Source organism: Trichosurus vulpecula, chromosome 3 (genome assembly GCF_011100635.1).
Source record: "Trichosurus vulpecula isolate mTriVul1 chromosome 3, mTriVul1.pri, whole genome shotgun sequence".
Taxonomy (NCBI): domain Eukaryota; kingdom Metazoa; phylum Chordata; class Mammalia; order Diprotodontia; family Phalangeridae; genus Trichosurus; species Trichosurus vulpecula.
In genome coordinates, this window is record NC_050575.1 from 260,424,366 (window position 1) to 260,443,960 (window position 19,595).

Consider the following 19,595-nt stretch of genomic DNA (forward strand, 5'->3'; position numbering starts at 1 on the left):
AGGGCTCAGACTATAGAATCTTTTTTTTTTGGTGACAAAGAAGATCAAAACATGCAGCCAGAAGCAGTCAACAAAGTCAAAGAGCCTATATCAAAAGCCTCCAAGAAAAATATGAATTGGTCTCAGGCCATGGAAGAGCTCAAAAAGGATTTGGAAAATCAAGTAAGAGAAGTAGAGGAAAAATTGGGAAGAGAAATGAGAGTGATGCAAGAAAATCATGAAAACAAGTCAACGACCTGCTAAAGGAGACCCCCCAAAACACTGAAGGAAATAACACCTTAAAATATAGACTAACCAAAAGTTTCTTAAAACTACAGTCTGTTACTTATAAGTCATATATCTAAAAAAGCAAAAATATGCATAGTCATGTTCATGTTGTCTTCCCATTAGAGTGTGAGCTTTTGAGTGCAGGGACTGTTTTGCCTTTATATCCCCAGGTCTTAGGTACCTTGCATATAATAAATGCTCAACAGATACTTGCTGACTGACATATATAGGATAAAAATGATAAAAGATATATCAGGTGAATCCAAAAAAGCAAGAATTGAAATCATGCTATTAGACAAAGGTGTTCCAGTTTGCCAGCTGTGGGGAAAGTGGGTTACAGCTTGGATGCAGGGGTGATGAGAGCCTAGTGGTTGTGGTATAAATAAGAGAAGATGTATGTGAAAGATATTGAGGTGTCATTAACAATTCTTAGCAGCTGATTGGATATGGGGGAATGAACAAGTGAATAATTGAGGATAGAGTTTACATTGTGAATATATCTTTCTGGAAGAATGGATGTACCCTCAACAGGAATTCTGAGAGGTCAGAGATAATGAAGCTATTTGGGGGGGCATGTTGAGTTAGATTTTTTATGAGCTATCAGATAGAAATGTCAAGCAGTCAGTTGGAGGTGCAGGCCTAAAGCTCAGGAGGAAGACGAGGGCCAGATATGTAGATTTGGGAGTTCCCTGCTTAGAACAAATGGTTGAATCTATGGGAGTAGGTGAAATCACTGAGACAAAATGTAGAGAGAGAGAAGGACAGAGTCCAGGACAAAGCCCTGGGTTACATCCAGCCATAGGAGGTAGGACCTGGGTAATGATCCTACAAAGAGACAGAATAGGATTGGTCCAACAGATAGGAGATAAACTACTATAGAGCAGTATCATGAAAATCCAAGAAGGAGAAATTATTGAGAATGAGGAGGTGGTCAACCTTCTACAGTGTTAGATGCTACAGCCACACCAAGAAGGATAAGGACTGAGAAAAAGCTATTGGATTTGGCAAAAAAGAAATCATTGATGACCTTGGGGAGAACATTTTAAGTTGAATGGTAGGGACAGATGCTAGATTGCAAGGGGCTGAGAAGTGACTGGATGATTGAAAGTGGAAGCAATTAATACAAACAGTCTTTTCTAGGAATTTGGGCTTCAAAAGAGAAGAGAGGCACAGAATTATAGCTTGAGAGGATGGTAAGATAAGTGAAAAAATATTTTATAATTTTAAGAAATGCATGGGCAACATCTTGTTTTATCCCATCAAGACAAATGCTTTTTTACAATCAAAAATTAAGGGATATTAGCCAGTTGTGTGATACTGATGCCTTTGTCTGCCATAGAGAAATCTGCAAAAACCTGTCAGTTCCCTTCTCATTTTTCAATAAGAGTAATCTCAGTATACGTGTTCTAGGAAAATCTATAGACAGTGTGAAACAATGTTTTACTATGCTAAAAACAATGTATAATACTAGTAGTTCATATTTATATAGTGCCTTAAGGTTAAACTAGTGCTTTCCTCAGGAAAAAAAAGCCATGAAGTAGGTAATTCAAGCATTATCATCCTCATTTACCAGGAAACTGAGTCTTGGACTGTTATTTATTTTGTACATTTTCCACTATATCAGGTGCAGTGTTTGGCTTCACAGTTCAGATTAGAACAGGGATCTAGGTTTGAGGATTTACAGAAGACTGGCACTCAGAAAGCTAATGCAAGCATGAGCTTTATTACTATGCAGCACAATAAACAGGCAAAAAAGCAAAAAACAAAAGCAACACACACACCCCACAGAGCTTTGGCCATATAAGTCTGGGGTCACTCGTGAAGGAGTGGCAAGATCTCAGGGAGGTTTGCGAATGGGAAAGTCTTTATAGTTTAAAGATGGACTCTCTAGGGATAGACAATCAGCACCAGATATGAGAGGGGGCATTCTTAATTGGACTAAGATGTGCTGGGAAAGAGTCTCCCCCTTGCTGGAGTAGAGGAGTGTCCTAATAGGGACCAGAAATTAACTGAGGATTTGAGGTGGTTATCAGGTACTTCAAGAGTGGATGTCAGTGCACATCTGCTGCAGTTGGACGAGAGCCTCATCCAATCAGGAATTCAGAATGAATCAGGATAGCAGAAAAGTATGGGCTGTTAGTTATTGGTTACATTTTTTAATGGTTATTAGGACCATTTAGCCTAAGTGACTTCATATTAGAGACCTGTTTCTTATAACTACAATCTTGTATATTCCCCCCACAAAAAAAAATTCACTAGTATCATACCAAGTCAGGTCAACAAACATTTATCAAACATTTACTGTATGCTAGACTCTATATTAAATGCTGGGGATAAAAAGAAAGACAAAAACAGTTCCTGCTCCCAAGGAGCTCACAGTCTGATAGGAGAAACAGCATGCAAACAGATGTACAAATAAGGTCTAAAGATGGAGTGTCATGTGAGAGGAACAGCAAGGAGGCCAGAGTCACTGGATCATAGATCATGGATGGAAGTAAGATACAAGAGGACTGGAAAAGGAGAAAGGGGTCAGGTTGTTAAGACCTTTAAAAGGCAAGCAGGATTTTATATTTGATCCTGGAGGTAACAGGAAGCCATTGGGGTTATTGAATAGGAAGGTAATATGATCAGACTCATGCTTTAAGAATAACAATTTGGGAGCAGCTAGGTGGCACAGTGGATAGAGCACCAGCCCTGGATTCAGGAGGACCTGAGTTCAAATGTGGTCTCAGATAGTTGACACTTACTAGCTGTGTGACCCTGGGCAAGTCACTTAACCCCAATTGCCTCACCAAAAAAAAACCCCAGTAATAACAATTTGACAGCTGAATAGAGGATGGACTAAAATAGGGAAAGATTTGATAAGGAGGTAGTTGTAATAGTGCAAATATGAGGTGATGTCAAAGGAGAGAAGGGATCATATACAAAAGACATTGGAGATGTGGAATTGCCAGAATTTGGCAACCGATTGGATATGAGAGGTGAATGAAAGTAAGGGGTCAAGGATGACACCTAGAATGCAAGCCTGGATGACAGAATGGTGGTTGCCCTCGAAAGTAATAGTGAAGTTAGGAAGAGGAGAGGTTTTGTCAGGGAAAGATAATGGTATATTGAGCATGTTGAATTTAAGATACCTATAACCCATCTAGTTTGAAATGTCCAGTTGAAAATGAGATAATATTTGTAAATCACTTGCAGAGTGACTGGCTATAGGCAATATGTAAATGCTTATTTTCTTCCCCAGAGATGGGAAGACTGGAGATGTGATACTGGAAGTCAGGAGAGAAGGTAGGGCTAGATAAAAAGATCTGTGAGTCCTCTGTATAGATATGATAAGTACGATTACTAATAGATTGTTATCTATTCCATTATTTCAAATATGTTACACATTTTCAGGTATCATCCCTATGGCATTGGCTAAATCCTTTTAAATTTCTCTCAGTAGGTCATGAGTACCAATTTTAGAGGCAGAGGATTTGCACGAGGAGGATTTCAGAGCTGGAGAAGAGGAAGAGGTGGTTGGGGTTCTGGTAAAGGGAGAGGAAAAGAACAAAGAAATGATGGGAAGAAAACTATAGAGAAACATGTTTCACGTAAGTATGACACCTTATTTTTAGGTATTTATTGCCTGAGGAAGAACTGAAGCTCCTTGCTGCATGACAGTTGATGGTATACATTATGGGGTGTGATAATTAAAATCCAAAGAGGTTTTTGAGACTCTTACCTTGGAGATTTTTTTTATATCATTCCTTTGAAAACATATTTAATTGTTTAACAGTCATTTTGAAGAAGTTTGGGAAATGTTTGATCATAACCTATTATATCTTTCAGTACAAAACCCAGAACTTTGGCCACGGCAATCAACTCTAGACCAGTTTATACCATATAAAGGCTGGAAATTTTATTTCTCTGAAGGTAAAGTTAAGAGTAAAGAGAATAAATGACATTTTCCTGGCAACTTTCTGGATATGCAACAAATACGCAACAAAATTTGTATTCTGCAACAGGGCATGGTGGAAAGGTTCTGTGTTTGGAGAAGGTTACTTGGCTTTGTGCATAAGCACTGGACGTAGAGGGAGGCAGGAAGACTGCAGTTTAAAACCTTCCTCAGAGATTTAGTTTGCTTCAGTGATATTGAGCAAATCACTCAACCTTTTTGTGTCTCATTCTCTTCATCTGTAAAATGAGGGGGCCGGACATGATGGCCTTCATCAGGCCCTTCTTGCTTTGAGTCTGTGTCCTATAAATCCTCATTCTGCCACTTCATTTTATGTGATGTTGGCCAAACTACTCCATCTCTCTGAGCCTTGGTTTTCTTTTAAATAAAAAGGCCAGATGAGATGGCTGCTGAGATATTTTCCAACTTTAAATCTGTGAACCTATCTAGATGGGATTTAGTTATAGTTTAAACTGAGTCAGGTATTGTGGTATACTCCTATAATCCCAACTCCTGGCTGAAGCTGGTGGATCTTTTACCTCCAAGTTGTAGTGAGCAAAGTAAGTCAGGTATCCATTCTCAGTCCATCACCAATATGTTGAATCCCAGTCTTGGAAGCTGAGAACCATCATGCTGCCTGAGGATGGCTGAACCAACTCAGTTCAGAAATAGTAACTCAAAGCTTCCATTGCTGATCAGGGTGAGGTCAGACACTCAGGTGGCCCTTGGCTACGTGGACATTCAATTTATCATCTAGTTTAATATTCTTTTCATAGCTGGGAATGTCACTTAAGCTTTTGCATAGAAGGGACAACCTTAGATCATCTAGTCCAGGTCTTATTTTACAGATAAGAAAACTGAGGTCTCATAGAAGTTAAGTGACTTTCCCAAGGTTATTAACTGGGGGAGGATATAGAACGCATCTCCTAATCTCCAGTCCTCTGATAGTCCTCCTAGACCATGAGACCTCCGTAATGTTGTTGTGCATCAGGGTAGAATGTGTGTGTATGTTTATAAATATACTTACACATATACATACATATGTATATACATAATTCTTTTGATACTTAACAGCATATGTTGACTTAGTTTACAGTGATAGCTCTCCTTTTGTTCAGAAGATTCAAGCGTTTGAAAATTTTTTCACAAAGCACATCGAGTTGTATGATAAGGTAAGAATCCCATATAACAAAATTCTTATCTTAATGTGTGAGTAATATATATTTTCAAAGTACTTAATGAAAATACTTTTTAAAAAATTCAGATATGAAATATTGCCTGCATGGTGAAAATACGACCTTATGTCTTTATGTTCTAGGATGAAATAGAAAGAAAAGGGAGTATTTTGGTGGATTATAAAGAATTGACGCAAGATGATATATTGACTAACTTGATACCAAACATAGCAACTGAATTGAGAGATATGCCTGAAAAAACATTGGCCTGCATGGGTCTGGCAATTCATCAGGTAAAAATTATACCAGAGGCTTTGTCAGATTTTGAAAGAAAGCAGATTCCTCAGGATAGTCCTTTCAGAAATATTGTTCTATTACCCTTCACTAACAAAAACATCTCTCATGACTAGGACTAGCAATATTCATAGGCTTATGAGCCCGCAGTCTAAGACAAGATGCACTGGCATACACACCACATCTTATGGTTTAGATACTGTAATTTAATGATGTGAATAATAATAGTTAACATTTATATTGAACTTTCCTCATGGATAGCTAGTACAGTCCTATGGAGTGGATGGTATAAGTATTCATACCATTTTCAGAGAGGAAAACTGCATCTCACAGGGGCAGTGTCATTTGCCCAGCGTCACTTGGCGATTAAATTGCAGACCTGGAACTCAGACCTTTCTTTAGATCTTAAGATTTTAAGCCTAGTCTTTTTGATTTTTTTTTTTTATGATTCCTCTTGGGAGAAAATAAATTGGGCTGTATTGTTGAACGCATGTGTTATCTTAAATAATGCTGCTCTGTTGAATTATTCTATCATTTGTGTGGAGATTCTTAATTTGTTTTACTTTGAGATTTGTGTTTGTCTAATTAATTTTTTCCCCAGACCTATAGTTTCGTTGGTGTGGAAATTCTCTTCACCAATTCAGATCAGCAACTAGTTTATAACGTGTTATCTTAGAGAATTGTTTGGCACGCTAAAAGGTTAAGTTAATTTACCTATGATTCCACAACTACTATGTGACAGAGTTAGGACTTGAACCCAGGTCTCCCAATCCTTTAACATTATGCAACATTGCCTTTCTGAAATTTTCTTTAGATGCTAGAGCATTCTTTAGTAGAACCAAGCCAGGAAATAGTGACATGAGGCCTCCTTATTGACTATTTTAACCTGGGACACTTGGTAGCCAGGTCATAATGGAACCAGAGATACCAAACCGAGTTTGAAAACCCAGTCTTGAGGCAGTGAGTCCGGCCGAATCGCAGTCATTTGTCAGGGCAAAAGCATAGCAAATTGCAGAGTAATCTTTCGTAGATGATAGTGCTAAGCAGAGAACCATTAGAATTAGCTAAAATGCTTCTGGAAATATATGTAAAATTAATTGCTATATAAAACAGTATATAAGGAAGTCTCTCTATTTTACCTATCTAGATATTAACAAAAGATTTAGAGAGACATGCAGCTGAATTACAGGCCCAAGAGGGATTATCAAGTGAAGGAGAAACAATCGTAAATGTGCCACATATCATTGCAAGGTAAAGAACGAATTTGTATTATAAAATTTCTTAGAATAAGGATATTGAAAACTATTTAAGAAAGTTTTTATTTAAAAGAATCTAACGTAGAAAGGATATGCATTTGATTCTACTTTGTTGAGGTGAGCCAATTTTCTAAGTCTTAAAAGAAAAGTATAAAAATTGTCATTTTTGAATGTTCACACACTGAATAGTTACTGATAATAACATTGCTACCTAGATTTGTTAGTTATGGCTATAGTGTACTATTAAGTTATTAAGTCTCCTTGTGACCAATATTTGTTATATTTTATCCAAGTTATGAGACATGAAAGAATGAATTCAACCTTATTAGTTTTTAAAAACTTATTATTAAACACAGATATAATAGCCATCTGGATTGAAAGGAAGTAGGTATGGATGGCATATCAGCTTTGCCTAGAATTTATAGATGAAATTTTCAGTGTTGTTTTTTTAAGAAGCATTGAAAGTTATTGAATTGGGTGTCATTACAGAGCACCTTCTAGGTTCCTCATTTATTTATCATCATATAGTCCTACTTGTGGAAATTTTTTTTGTCAAAGAACTTCTTAAGGGTGAAGGAAGGGAGAAGAAAAAAATCCCTGTATCTTTAATGATGTCTTCACTCTGTGATTTCATATATAGTTTGATAATTCAGTAGTAGCACCTAAAAAGTATACATAGAAGTAAAGGCACCTACATTCTATTTTTATATTTTTCTTTATAAATCTCTTATACTGTGTTTCCATTATTTTAGGGTATACAACTATGACTCCCTAACTCAGCTGAAAAATGTCCGAGCCAATTGCTATGGGAAATATATTGCTTTACGAGGAACAGTTGTTCGAGTCAGTAACATAAAACCTCTTTGCACCAAGATGGCTTTTTTGTGTGCTGCGTGTGGAGAAATACAAAGTTTTTCTTTTCCAGATGGAAAATACAGTCTTCCCACAAAGGTAATTTCCAGTCCTCATTGTCAAAGAACTTTTTTTTAACCCTTAGAGAATAAAGAGTACTAAATATAGCCATGAATATAGTGAGTTTATTATGTGTCCCACCTCCTTCTGTTTCTCAGAATCTCTTTTTTGTTGTTGTCATTCATTTGTTTCAGTTGTGTCTGACTCTTTATGACCTCATTTGCGGTTTTCTTAGGAAAGATACGGCCCATTCATATCCTGTGACTATTTACCAATTGGAGAGTGACTCATATTCTTACACATTTGGCAAAGTTCTCTATATATTTGAGATAAGAGGCCTTTATCCAAGAAACTGTCTATAAAATTTTCCCCAATTTTCTGCTTTCCTTCTAATCTTGGGTACATTGGTTTTATTTGTACAGAACCTTTTTAACTTAATGTAATCAAAATCATCCATTTGACATCTCACAATGCTCTGTCTCTCTAATCTATAAATTCTCCTGTCCATAAATCTGATAGATAATGTGTTCCATGTTCTTCTAATTTACTTACTTTATCTCCCTTTATGTCTAGGTCATGTATCCATTTTGACCTTATCTTGGCAAATGGTGTAAGATGTTTGTCTATACCTAATTTCTCCCAGACTGCTTTCCAGTTTTCCCAGTAATTTTTACCAAAAACTGAATTTTTATCCCAAAAGTTTAAATCTTTACATTTATCAAACACAAGGTTACTATAATCATTTGCTACTATGTATGATATATCTACTTTATTCCACTGATCCACCATTCTGTTCCTTAGTACCAGATAAGTTTGATAATTATTGCCTTATGATAGAGTTTAAGATTGGACACTGCTGGACCTCCTTCCTTTACTTTTTTTCCCATTCCTTTGATATTCTTGACCTTTTGTTCTTCCAAATTAATTTTGTTATTATTTTGTCTAGCTCAATAAAATAACTTTTTGGTAACTTAATTGGAATGGTGTTGAGTAAATATATTAATGTAGGTAAAATTGTCATTTTTATTATATTGGCGCATGGGCAATTAATATTTCTCCAGTTATTTAAACCTGACTTTATATAAAAACTATTTTATAGTTATGTTCTTATAACTCCTGGGTTTGTCTTGGCAGGTATGCTCCTAAGTATTTTATATTGTCTGTGGGTATTTTTAATGAATTATATCTTACTATTTCTTCTTGCAAGACTTTGGTGATGATTGATGTGGGTTTATTTTATATCCTGCTACTTTACTAAAATTATTAATTGTTTCAACTAGCTTTTTGTTGAATTGCTAGGATTTTCCAAGTATGCTATCTTATTGTTTGCAAAAAGAGGTAGTTTTATTACCCATTCTGATTCCTTCAATTTCCTTTTCTTCTCTTATTGTTATTGCTAGCATTTCTAATACAATGTTGAATAATTATGGTGATAATAAGAACCCTTGTTTCACTTCTGACGTCATTGGGAAGGCTTCTAGCTAATCCTTATTACAGATAATGTTTACTGATGTTTTTGTGTAGATACTTCTTATCATTTTAAGGAAAAATCAATTTATACCTATGCTTCCAAGTGTTTTTAATAGAAATGGGTGTTGTATTTTATCAAACTCTTTTTCTGCATCTATTGATATAATCATGTGATTTTTTTAAACTTTTGTTATTGGTATAATCAATTATGTTAATAGTTTTACTTATTTGAACCATTCTTGCAATCCTGGTATAAATCGCACTCAGTCATAATGCAAAATCTTTGTGATATATTGTTGTAATCTCCTAGCTAATATTTTATTTAGGATTTTTGCATTAATATTTGTTAGTGAAATTGGTCTGTACTTTTCTCTGTTTTTGCTCTTCCTGGTTTAGGTATCAGCACCATATTTGTTTCATAAAAGGAGTTTGGTAGAACTCCTTTTTTGCCTATTATTCCAAATAATTAATTTAATTTTGGAACTAGCTGATCTTTAAATGTATGATAGAATTCATTTGTAAATCTGTCTGGTGCTGATGCTATTTTCTTAGGAAGCTCATTTATGACTTGTTCAATTTATTTTTCTGAAACAGGTTTATTTAGATATTTTATTTCCTCTACTGTTAATCTGGGCAGTTTATGTTTTTGTTAAGTATTCTTCCATTTCACTTAAATTATTAAATTTATTGGCATTTAATTGGGCTAAATAACTCCTAATGATCGCTTTGATTTCATCTTCATTTCATTTTTGATAATAGTGATTTGATTTTCTTCTCTTTTTAAAAACTCATTAACCAATGGTTTACCTATTTTAATTCATTTTTTCATAAGACTAATTCCCAATTTTATTTATTAATTCAATGGTTTTCTTACATTCACTTTTCTTAATCTCACCTTTGATTTTCAGGATTTCCGATTTGGTATTTAATTGAGCATTTTTAATTTGTTCTTTTTCTAGTTTTTTTCTTTTAAATTGCCCACCCAATTCATTGATCTGCTCTTTTATTAATATAAACATTTAGAGTTATATATTTTCCTCTGATTATTGTTTTTGCAGCATCCCATAAGTTTTAATATGTTTTCTCATTATTATCATTCTTCTTTAATAAAATTATTTATTGTTTCTATGACCTGTTCTTTAATCCACTCATTCCTTAAGATTAAGTTATTTAGTGTCCCATTATTTTTTAATCCCTGTTTTTATGGTCCCTTATTAAATGTAACTTTTATTGCATTATGATCTTAAAAAGATGCATTTAATATTTATGCTTTTTCTCCATTTAGCTATTTATGGCCAAATTAAAAGATCAGTTTCTGTAAAGGTGCCATGTTAGCTTAGAAAAAAGTATCTTCCTTTTTATTCTCATTCAGTTCTTTCTAGATGTCTATCATGTCCAGCTTATCTAAGATTTTATTAATTTCCCTAACTTCTTTCTTATTTATTTTTTGCTTAGATTTACCTAATTCTGAGCGGGGGAAGGTTGAAATCCCCCATTATTATAGTTCTGCTATCTATTTCCACCTGTATTTCCTTTACCTTTTCCTTTAAAAATTTGGATGCTATAGCATTTGGTGTATACATGTTTAGTATTAATACTCATCTATGGTCCCTTTTAACATTATGTAGTTTTCCTCTTACCTCTTTTAATTAAATCTATTTTAGCTTTAACTTTGTCTGAGATAATGATTGCTACCTTTGCTTTTTTTATATCAGCTGAAGCATAATAAATTTTTCTCCAGCCTTTATTTTTACTTTATGTGTGTCTCTCCTTTTTAGATGTGTTTCTTGTAAACAACATATTGGTGAGTTCTGTCTTTTGATCCATTATATCTGTTTCTGTTTTTATGGGCGAGTTCATCCTACTCACTTTCAAAGTTTCAATTACTAGTTGTGTATTTCCCTTCATCCTATTTTTCCTCACATTTATTCTTTTCTCTCTTGTTTTACCCTACCTCTCCTCAGAAATCTATTTTATTTCTATTTCCTCCCTAGCCTGCGCACCCTTCTAAAGTTTCTCCCTTATCCTATTTCCTTGCCCTCTCCTATTTCTGTATAAGTTAAGAAGACTTTTATCCTCTACTAAATATGTATGCTATTCCTTCTTTCATCCAGTTCTGATGAGAATGGGGTTCCTGTCCAACACCATATCCTCCCCTCCACTGTAACAGTTCTTCCCTCCATTTACACCTCTTTTGTATGAGATAATTTATCCCCTTTTAACTCTCCCTACCCAGTTTTCTTTTTTAGGCTCATCCCATCATAATCAACTCAACCTCAAGCCTTCTATCTATGTATACTCTTTTGAACTACTCTAGTAATGATAACATTCTTAGGAATTACAAATCTCATTTTCTCATATGAGAAGTAAAGAGTTTAACCTTATTAAGTTCCTTATAATTAGTCTTTTATGTTTACCTTCTTATGTTTCTCCTGATTCTTATAAGTCAAATTTTCTGTTTAGTTCTGGTCTTTTCTTTGAGAGTACCTAAAAGTCCTTTAGTTCGTTATCTGCCCATTTTTCCCACGCCATCACTTATAATCTTAGAAATCCTGCTTACTTGGACATCAGCTTCCTCCCAACCAAATGAAAATTGTCTTCTGAAGTGCAAGCGACGTGTTTATGACCATCTAGTATAAGAGTAACACAAGATATTTCTGTTTCTGTGGTTGTGTCTTGATGGTTGTATTCTTGTACAAATTGTTAGGGCCATTCTTGCTGTTTTGTCTATTTGGAATTCAGTCTCTTGCACATGAACTTTGCATTCCTTTTTGGGTGCATCCATCACTCATGTGTCCGTAGCTGTAAACAAAATATACTTTTGCTTCTTTGCTTGTAGTGCACTGGTGGTGGTCTTGTATCTGATGGTTATAACCTTTGTTTTAATAGTCTTTTATTTTCACAATTAGATTTTGTCTATTCTATCTTTGCAGATTCTTTATAAATTTTTGTCTCAAGTCTATATTAGTAGTATGATCTTTGGTGTGCTTACAGTATAAGCTCCTTGAGGGCAGGGACTGTTTTGCTTCTTTTTGTATCCCTAGTGCTTAGTATAGTGGCTAGCTAGCACACAGTAGGTACTTAATAGATGCTTATTGATTACTTCTTTAGTCCATACATAAGAGAATGCTCTAGAACAGAGATTCCTTTTTTTTTTGTTTTGTTTTGTTTTTCTGTCGGTTTTTGGCAGGGCAGTTGGGGTTAAGTGACTTGCCCAAGGTCTCACAGCTAGTACTTGTGTCGTGTCTGAGGTCGGATTTGAACTCAGGTCCTCCTGACTCCAGGGCTGGTGTTCTACTCACTGCTTCAGCTAGCTGCCCCTAGAGCAGAGATTCTTAACCACGAGTCAATGAACTTTTTTTCAGTGTTTTCATAACTTTATTTCAGTATAATTTATTTTCTTTTTAATCCTATGTATTTTATTTTGTACATTTGAAAATATGATTCTAAGAGAGTTCCATAGGTTTCATTGGACTGCTAACCGAGATCCATGATGCAAAAAACCCTAAGAACTCCTGTGCTAAAGTCAACTGGGATTGGTTCACCCTGTTGGGAATTCTTTATTACAAGGATAGACCTATACTCAGTCTCTCCTTTGGGTGATACTTTTGTGGCCAAGCCTTTGCTTTGCCCACTATCTACCATAGAAGATCTTGCTTCTCCCCATTTCACAAGTGAATCATATCTTTCAGACTCAGGAATTGTCATACCAGATTTTCTTAGTAGGACATTTATTTTCTTGATGAATTCCTTAGAAGGGGGTATGTAAATCATTGCCCTTTGCATTGTTTTCTACTGCCACTATGTCTGGTATTTTTGATCCACTAGATTAAATTATTAAATATTAAAAAATATTCCCATGCTGACTAAGTGGAACCCCTTCCCAAGTCTGATCTTACTGGAATCTTTCAATTCTTTGACATTTCTTTTCCAATATTCTTAAAATGTTCTTATGTTTATTCTCTGGAGTCCAAAATCAAGATATTCCTATTAGTTTCCAGTTCAAAAACACCAAAATACTTAATAAACAGATCAGACTTCATTTCTTGAAAAAGGTGATAACAAAAGTTTTTATTTAGTAAACAGTAATGCTAAATTTGTTTTTTCAATATTTTCATAACCCCAAATGGGGTCACAAAGAGTCGGAAATGACTGAAACAACAAATGCTAAACTTAATACTAAACATATAGTCTATAAAGTAATAAATAATAGTTCTATATGATTAACATGTAACAAGACAGTAGAACAGGCAAAGTAATGTCATTTATTATCAGGCACTTTGCATACATGATTTTTTGAGAAAATAGCAACAGGAAAAGAAAAAATAAACAAAAATCCCAGATATAAGAGATATAATAGGATTATTAAGGTTATAAAAACCCATTTTGTTCTTTAGCTTTTCCCATGAGTCTCAGCCAGTGCTCAGATTCTGTGCTTATGATGTTATTTAATCAGTCAATGGTAATTTACTAAGCACCATCACTGTGTGTCAGCAACTGTTTAAGTACAAGGGTTACAAATATGTAGGTGAAAGTTCTTGCCTTCAGTGAGACTGCACACTGCCATGGAGACACAGTTAAGTCATTTTTCAGTCATGTCCAACTTTTCATGACCTCATTTGGGGTTTTCTTGACAAAGATACCAGAGTGGTTTCCTATTTCCATCTCTAGGTTATTTTATAGATGAGGAAACTGAGGCAAACAGGGTTAAATGACTTGCCCAGGGTCACATTGCTAGTAAGTGTCTTAAGGCCACATCTGAACTCAGGAAGATGAGTCTTCCTGAATCCAGGCCCTGCGCTCTATCCATTGCACTGCCTAGCTATACCATGGAGGCATAACATATTCACAGATAAATATGAGGTATTTATAAAATAAACAAATATATGGGGAAGACACTAACAACTGGGGATATCAGGAAAGGCATCTTAAGGTACGTGGCCCACATGCCAAGCTAGGTTCTTCAAGAGGTAGAGGTGAGGAGAGGGGACATTTCAGATACAGGGTCAGACTGAAAAAAGCACAAAAGCAGAAGGTAGAATGTTGTGCTCTGGGACTAGTAAGTAAGCTAGTTGTAACAACAATGTTGCTAGTGGCCGTTATGGGGGTGTAAGACCAACAACACCAACACACAGAAGAGCTGCCAGCTCAAGTTCTTTGATCTGCTTTTCTAAGGAAAGCAACTTTAAAGGGGTTAACAGTCGCACTTTAATCAAACATACGCATACCATTAACTTAGTTCAGGGGGAAGAGCCAGTACCCTGGCCAATACGAACAGAAATTACAAATAGAAAATATGAACAGAGCAAACACAGTTATCAACAGATAGGCCTCTAGCTGCCTGACCAAAGAATTACATAGTTACCAGAGAGAGTCACCAACATCTGGGTTTTCAAAGTCATGGGGCTCCAGTGGCTAGCCAGAGTCTCCTGTGGTCAAATCACACAATAGTCTTCCGGTGAGTGAGAGCCCGAAACAAGAAGCCAACCTCTTGAGTTTATAGATCCTTCTTAGGTCCTGAGGGCTTCACACATAATCAGCAAAAGGGTGTGGACCTGGGGCTTCACTCCTAGCAAGACTTAATCAAAGGCACTTGATTACTTTATAGAATTCTAAAAGAGAAAACAACAAAAAAAGTCCTCCCCTGCTTGGCATTATACCAGTGTGGCTGGAAAATAGCAGCTGTGAGGCAGACTAATATGTAGTCAACCTGGAAAGAATTTAAAGTCCTATGAAGGACTTTAAATACCAAACAGAGGAATTTATATTTTTCCTGCAGTAATTAGGGAGCCACTGAAGTTTCTTGACTATAGGAGTGACATTAGAGACCTATTGTTTAAGAATATTAGTCTGACAACTGTTTGGAAGGGAGAGCAATTAGGAGGCTATTGAAATTGACCAGGTAAGAGATAATGAGTGTCTAGAAGTGTGGTTGTGATATCATTAGAGAAAAGAGAATGGATAAAAAGATGTTGAAGAGGTTGAATCAATGAGATTTGTTCAACTAATTGAATCTAGGGGAGTGAGTACTAGTGAAAAGTTGTATGACTTCTAGGTTGTGTATATTGTTGACTGTGCTTCTAAAACAAATAAGGAATTTAGGAGAGTAGGTTTAGAGGGAAAGATCATAAGGCCTGTTTTGGTCATGCCGATATTGAGATGTTCATATTTCTCTCTTCTCCTCCCCGTGTGTGTGTGTGTGTGTGTATGTATACATACATACATATATATATATATGTATGTATGTATACATACACACACACACACACACACACACTACACACACACACACATATAAAATAGGGGCTGGATTTGTGACCTCATTGGTATATGGGATAGCCAGGTGAGGAATTCTTTCTACCTCTACAAAGTCTCTGCAATTTGTAGTCTAAGAGGCCGACATAAACCTTGAGAAGGTAAGTAATTTGCCCAGGGTCACACACCCTGTATGACCCTGGGAAAAAATAATATAGCTATAACACAGTATACACGCAGTCATTTTGAGAAATATGTGTGTATGTATGTATGTGTGCACACGTAAACACAAATATACACACACAGAAATGGATACCCTTTACCTGCCCTTCCCATTTCTGCAGCTGCCATGTCAACTATCATTTCACAATCTAAAGTGAGAATCTATAGCTTCAGAAGTGGAGGAAGGGAAAAATCTTTGAAAAATAAGAGAAATTTATTGGAGCAAATCTTAGGTAGAACTGGCCTGCCTTTGCCTACCTGCCTCCAAAATATCTTTTTCCATAGTGCCTAAAGATTTTCCTTTCACATTTGTTACCATAATGTTAAGCAGATTGGGAGTTTGTGTTTTTTTTAACTCTTTTCTCTTTTGGAATGCTAAGGCAATCAAGTGCCTTTAATGAGTCTTGCCTTTGAATTGGGCCTTTTGTCTTTTGTTTTGGAGTGCTTCTCAGCACTAAGGTAATCAAGTACCTTTGTTGAGTCTTCCCTTTCAAATATAATGGCAAGTAAAGTGGGGCCTTTTGTTGTCTTTTGTTTTGGAGTGCTTCTCAGCACTGAGGCAAATAGGTTGACTCTTGTCTTTGTTTGAATCAAGAGTCATTGATTTCTCCTCAGACACTTGATACACTTACTAGCTGTGTGACCTTGGGCAAGTCATTTAACCCCAATTGCCTGCCTTCCCCCTCCAAAAAAGAAAAGAAAAAAAGTCATTGATTGGAAACAATATATATGATGTGGTGCTAGTGATTAAAGATCTTTCCCACACCCCTTTTGCTAAGTAGGCTCTGAGCTCTCAGGGCCCTGAACAGGGTATATGAGCTCTGAGGTTGGGGTATTGCTTTTGGGGGTACACTCATTGTGTTGGTGTGGAGACTCTGGGTAGCCAGATATTGCCTCTCTCTCTCTCTCTGTGGTAACTATGTATGTATTGCTATGGATAGACTGGTTTGTGTTATTTACTCTGTTTATATAATTTCTGCTTGTAATTTCTGTTTGTATTCTCTCTGAAGTTCAGGGTGCTGGCTTTTCCCCCTGAACTAGGTGAATAGTATACGTATGTTTAATTAAAGTAAGGTTGTTAACCCCTTAAAGTTGCTTTCCTTAGAAAAGCAGATCAAAGAACCTGTGCTGGCAGCCCTCCTGTGTGGTGGTGCTGTTGATCTTACACAGTCCCAGTAGCTGCAAGCAGCATTGTTGTTATAGTTACCAAGTTAATAACTTTCAATTCCACAAGTTACAGCTCTTACCAGTTAGCCATTAAGTATGAATTGGAGCAATGAGTTTGTTTTTCTTCTAGGATAGGTGTTCTTAACTTAGGGTCTGTGAACTTGCTTTTTAATATTTTGATAACTGTATTGCAATATAAGTGATTTCCTTTGTAGTCATGTTTTATTTTATCTATTTAAAAACATCTGAGAAGGGCTCCACAGGTTTCATCAGACTGCCAAAGGCTTTCTTTGTCATTTAAATATAAGGTTAAGAGCCCCTGTTCAAGGCTCTAGCTGAGATAGTTATTTGAGGGAATGGTAACTTTGATAGAAAGGGAAGCGTGTTAAGTTATTTTAGATTCTGGAGCACTTTAGAATACCGGACTGCTATAGTGACAGACTTGTAGTGAGGACCACGTAGGAGCACATGTGAAGAAGAGTGGCAGAAGAGAGGTATAGAAATGAAGGATAGAAAGATAGCAAAAATACCGAAATGTAACCTAGTTCAAAAATTTTTCTAGGACTAATTTTAGACTTAGAATAAAGGATTTCTTCTGCTAACCCTCTTCCATGGACTGAATGATTCCCTACTCCCAAGACCTTGAACTCAAATTAGTATTGTTAGCTGTATCATTGTCTAGCTAGCCTATGCATCTAACTACCTTTTAGAATATTGTTTCTATTGGAAAGTATATTCCAAGTAATAAAAGAGACTGACTCATGAACTTTTAAAAAACAACCTGTTCATAAGTTGGGAACAATATATTGTAAGGCATAAATTAAATAGAATAATCAAGAGCAAAATGTTAGTGACAGTTATCATGACTAGTATACTCTGGTCTATTTAAAAAAACTCTGGTTTATACTCTATGTAGAATACTCTATGTAGTATGAAACTATAGTCTATATTATAAAGAAAGTGGGATTTATACTTGATAAGTCAGGCTTGATGGGTAGAATATACAGATAGTTGGAGACAGAGAGAGGAAAGGCATTCCAGGTTGAGAAGACAGTCTTAGAGGTAGGATTGATGTATTGTGTGAGAGGGAATAGTAAGGTGACCTGCCTAATATGTTAAGTAATTTGACTATATTTTATGTCTCCTCAGGAGCACTCTATATCTAGTAGGTGCTTAATAAGATTGTGGGATTAAAAATAAGGAAAATGGCTATGAGGCAGCATTAAGGCAGATTATGGAGGGCTTGACACCTAGATAGCATTTAGATTTTATAAAGTATGGAAACCATTGTAGCTATTCTTGTGTCAAATTGTAATACTACCATGGTGCCAAATTGTTAATCAAATAAGTTAAATGAGGCATTTTCATTTCTAACAAATGAGGCATTTAACATTTCTAAAGAACTCATTTAAGTCTAGCAAAATATGACTTTGAATATATTTCTATTCCAGTGTCCTGTGCCTGTATGCCATGGGAAAACATTCACCGCCCTCCGAAGTTCTCCTCTCACAGTTACTGTGGATTGGCAGTCTATTAAGTAAGTAACCGTAGATTATAGGTTTCTTGAAAACGTTAAGGTGATCTTTGCGTGTGTTATTATTATCATACTATAGAATAAAATTTGTTATATGTAGGCCAACAGGGATTAAAAATATTGATCAATAAATGCAATGCACAGGTTTTAGGTAATGAGGGGTTTGATGAAAGATAAATTGTATCTTATTGTAGTTATTCATCAAACTAGGTGATAAGCCATGAGGAAGTATTGCAAAGGAACTCTGCATAATCACTAGTACCAAATTTTTTTTAAGGTGAATTCACAACCAATGAAGAAGAAATGAAATTATTAGGAACTAATACATCCAATTATGTGCTAACAAAACTGACAATCTAAGTGAACTATCTGAATATTTACAAAAATATAAATTGCCCAACTATATCCTTGATGCCTAAACCAAGGAAAGGCAAAGCAGAGAAAAAAAACAATAGACTGATGTCCCTAACGAAAATTGATGTAAAAATTTTAAATAAAATATTAGCAAGGAGGTTACAGCAACACATCACGAAGATTATACATTATGACCAAATTGGATTTAAACCAGGAATGCTGGTATATTTCATTATTAGAACTATAAACATAATTAGTCTTTTTATTAGCAAGAACAACAAAAATCATATATCAGTAGATACAGAAAAAGCTTTTGGCAAAATAAAAAACTCATTCCTATTTAGAAAAAAAAATTTTAGAAAACAGAAATAAGTCTTTATGTGATTAGTATTATCTGTTTAGCCTTTAGCCAGCATCATCTATAATAACAATAAACTAGAAACCTTTCCAACAAATCAGGAGTAAAGTAAGGACATCCATTATTATCATTGCTGTTCATTATGGTGCCAAATATTGTAATAAGGCAATGAAAAGAAATTAAGGGAATAAGCATAGCTGAAGAGGAAACAAAATTATCACTTTTTCCAGGTGGTATAATTATTTAGAGAATCCTAGAGAATCATCTAAAAGAATTTATTGATACAATTAACTTTTGCAAAGTTGCAGAATATGAAATTAAGACATATGAATCATCAGCATTTTTATATCTTACTAATATAATCTAGCATAAGGAGAAAAAAAATTCCGTTAAA

General features: G+C 35.4%; 1 protein-coding gene across 2 annotated transcripts in view; it reads left to right on the top strand.

Annotated features, from left to right (window-relative positions):
• MCM8 (minichromosome maintenance 8 homologous recombination repair factor) overlaps window positions 1-19,595 on the top strand; it is a 60,579-nt gene that overhangs the window by 3,756 nt on the left and 37,228 nt on the right. For both annotated transcript variants that reach the window (XM_036751687.1, XM_036751686.1), the window contains exons 2-8: window positions 3,713-3,860; window positions 4,099-4,182; window positions 5,294-5,376; window positions 5,523-5,672; window positions 6,821-6,924; window positions 7,682-7,880; window positions 18,407-18,492. In XM_036751687.1, the coding sequence (XP_036607582.1) occupies window positions 3,716-3,860; window positions 4,099-4,182; window positions 5,294-5,376; window positions 5,523-5,672; window positions 6,821-6,924; window positions 7,682-7,880; window positions 18,407-18,492 (851 nt within the window). In that variant the 5' untranslated portion in view covers window positions 3,713-3,715. The remainder of the gene's footprint in view (window positions 1-3,712; window positions 3,861-4,098; window positions 4,183-5,293; window positions 5,377-5,522; window positions 5,673-6,820; window positions 6,925-7,681; window positions 7,881-18,406; window positions 18,493-19,595) is intronic.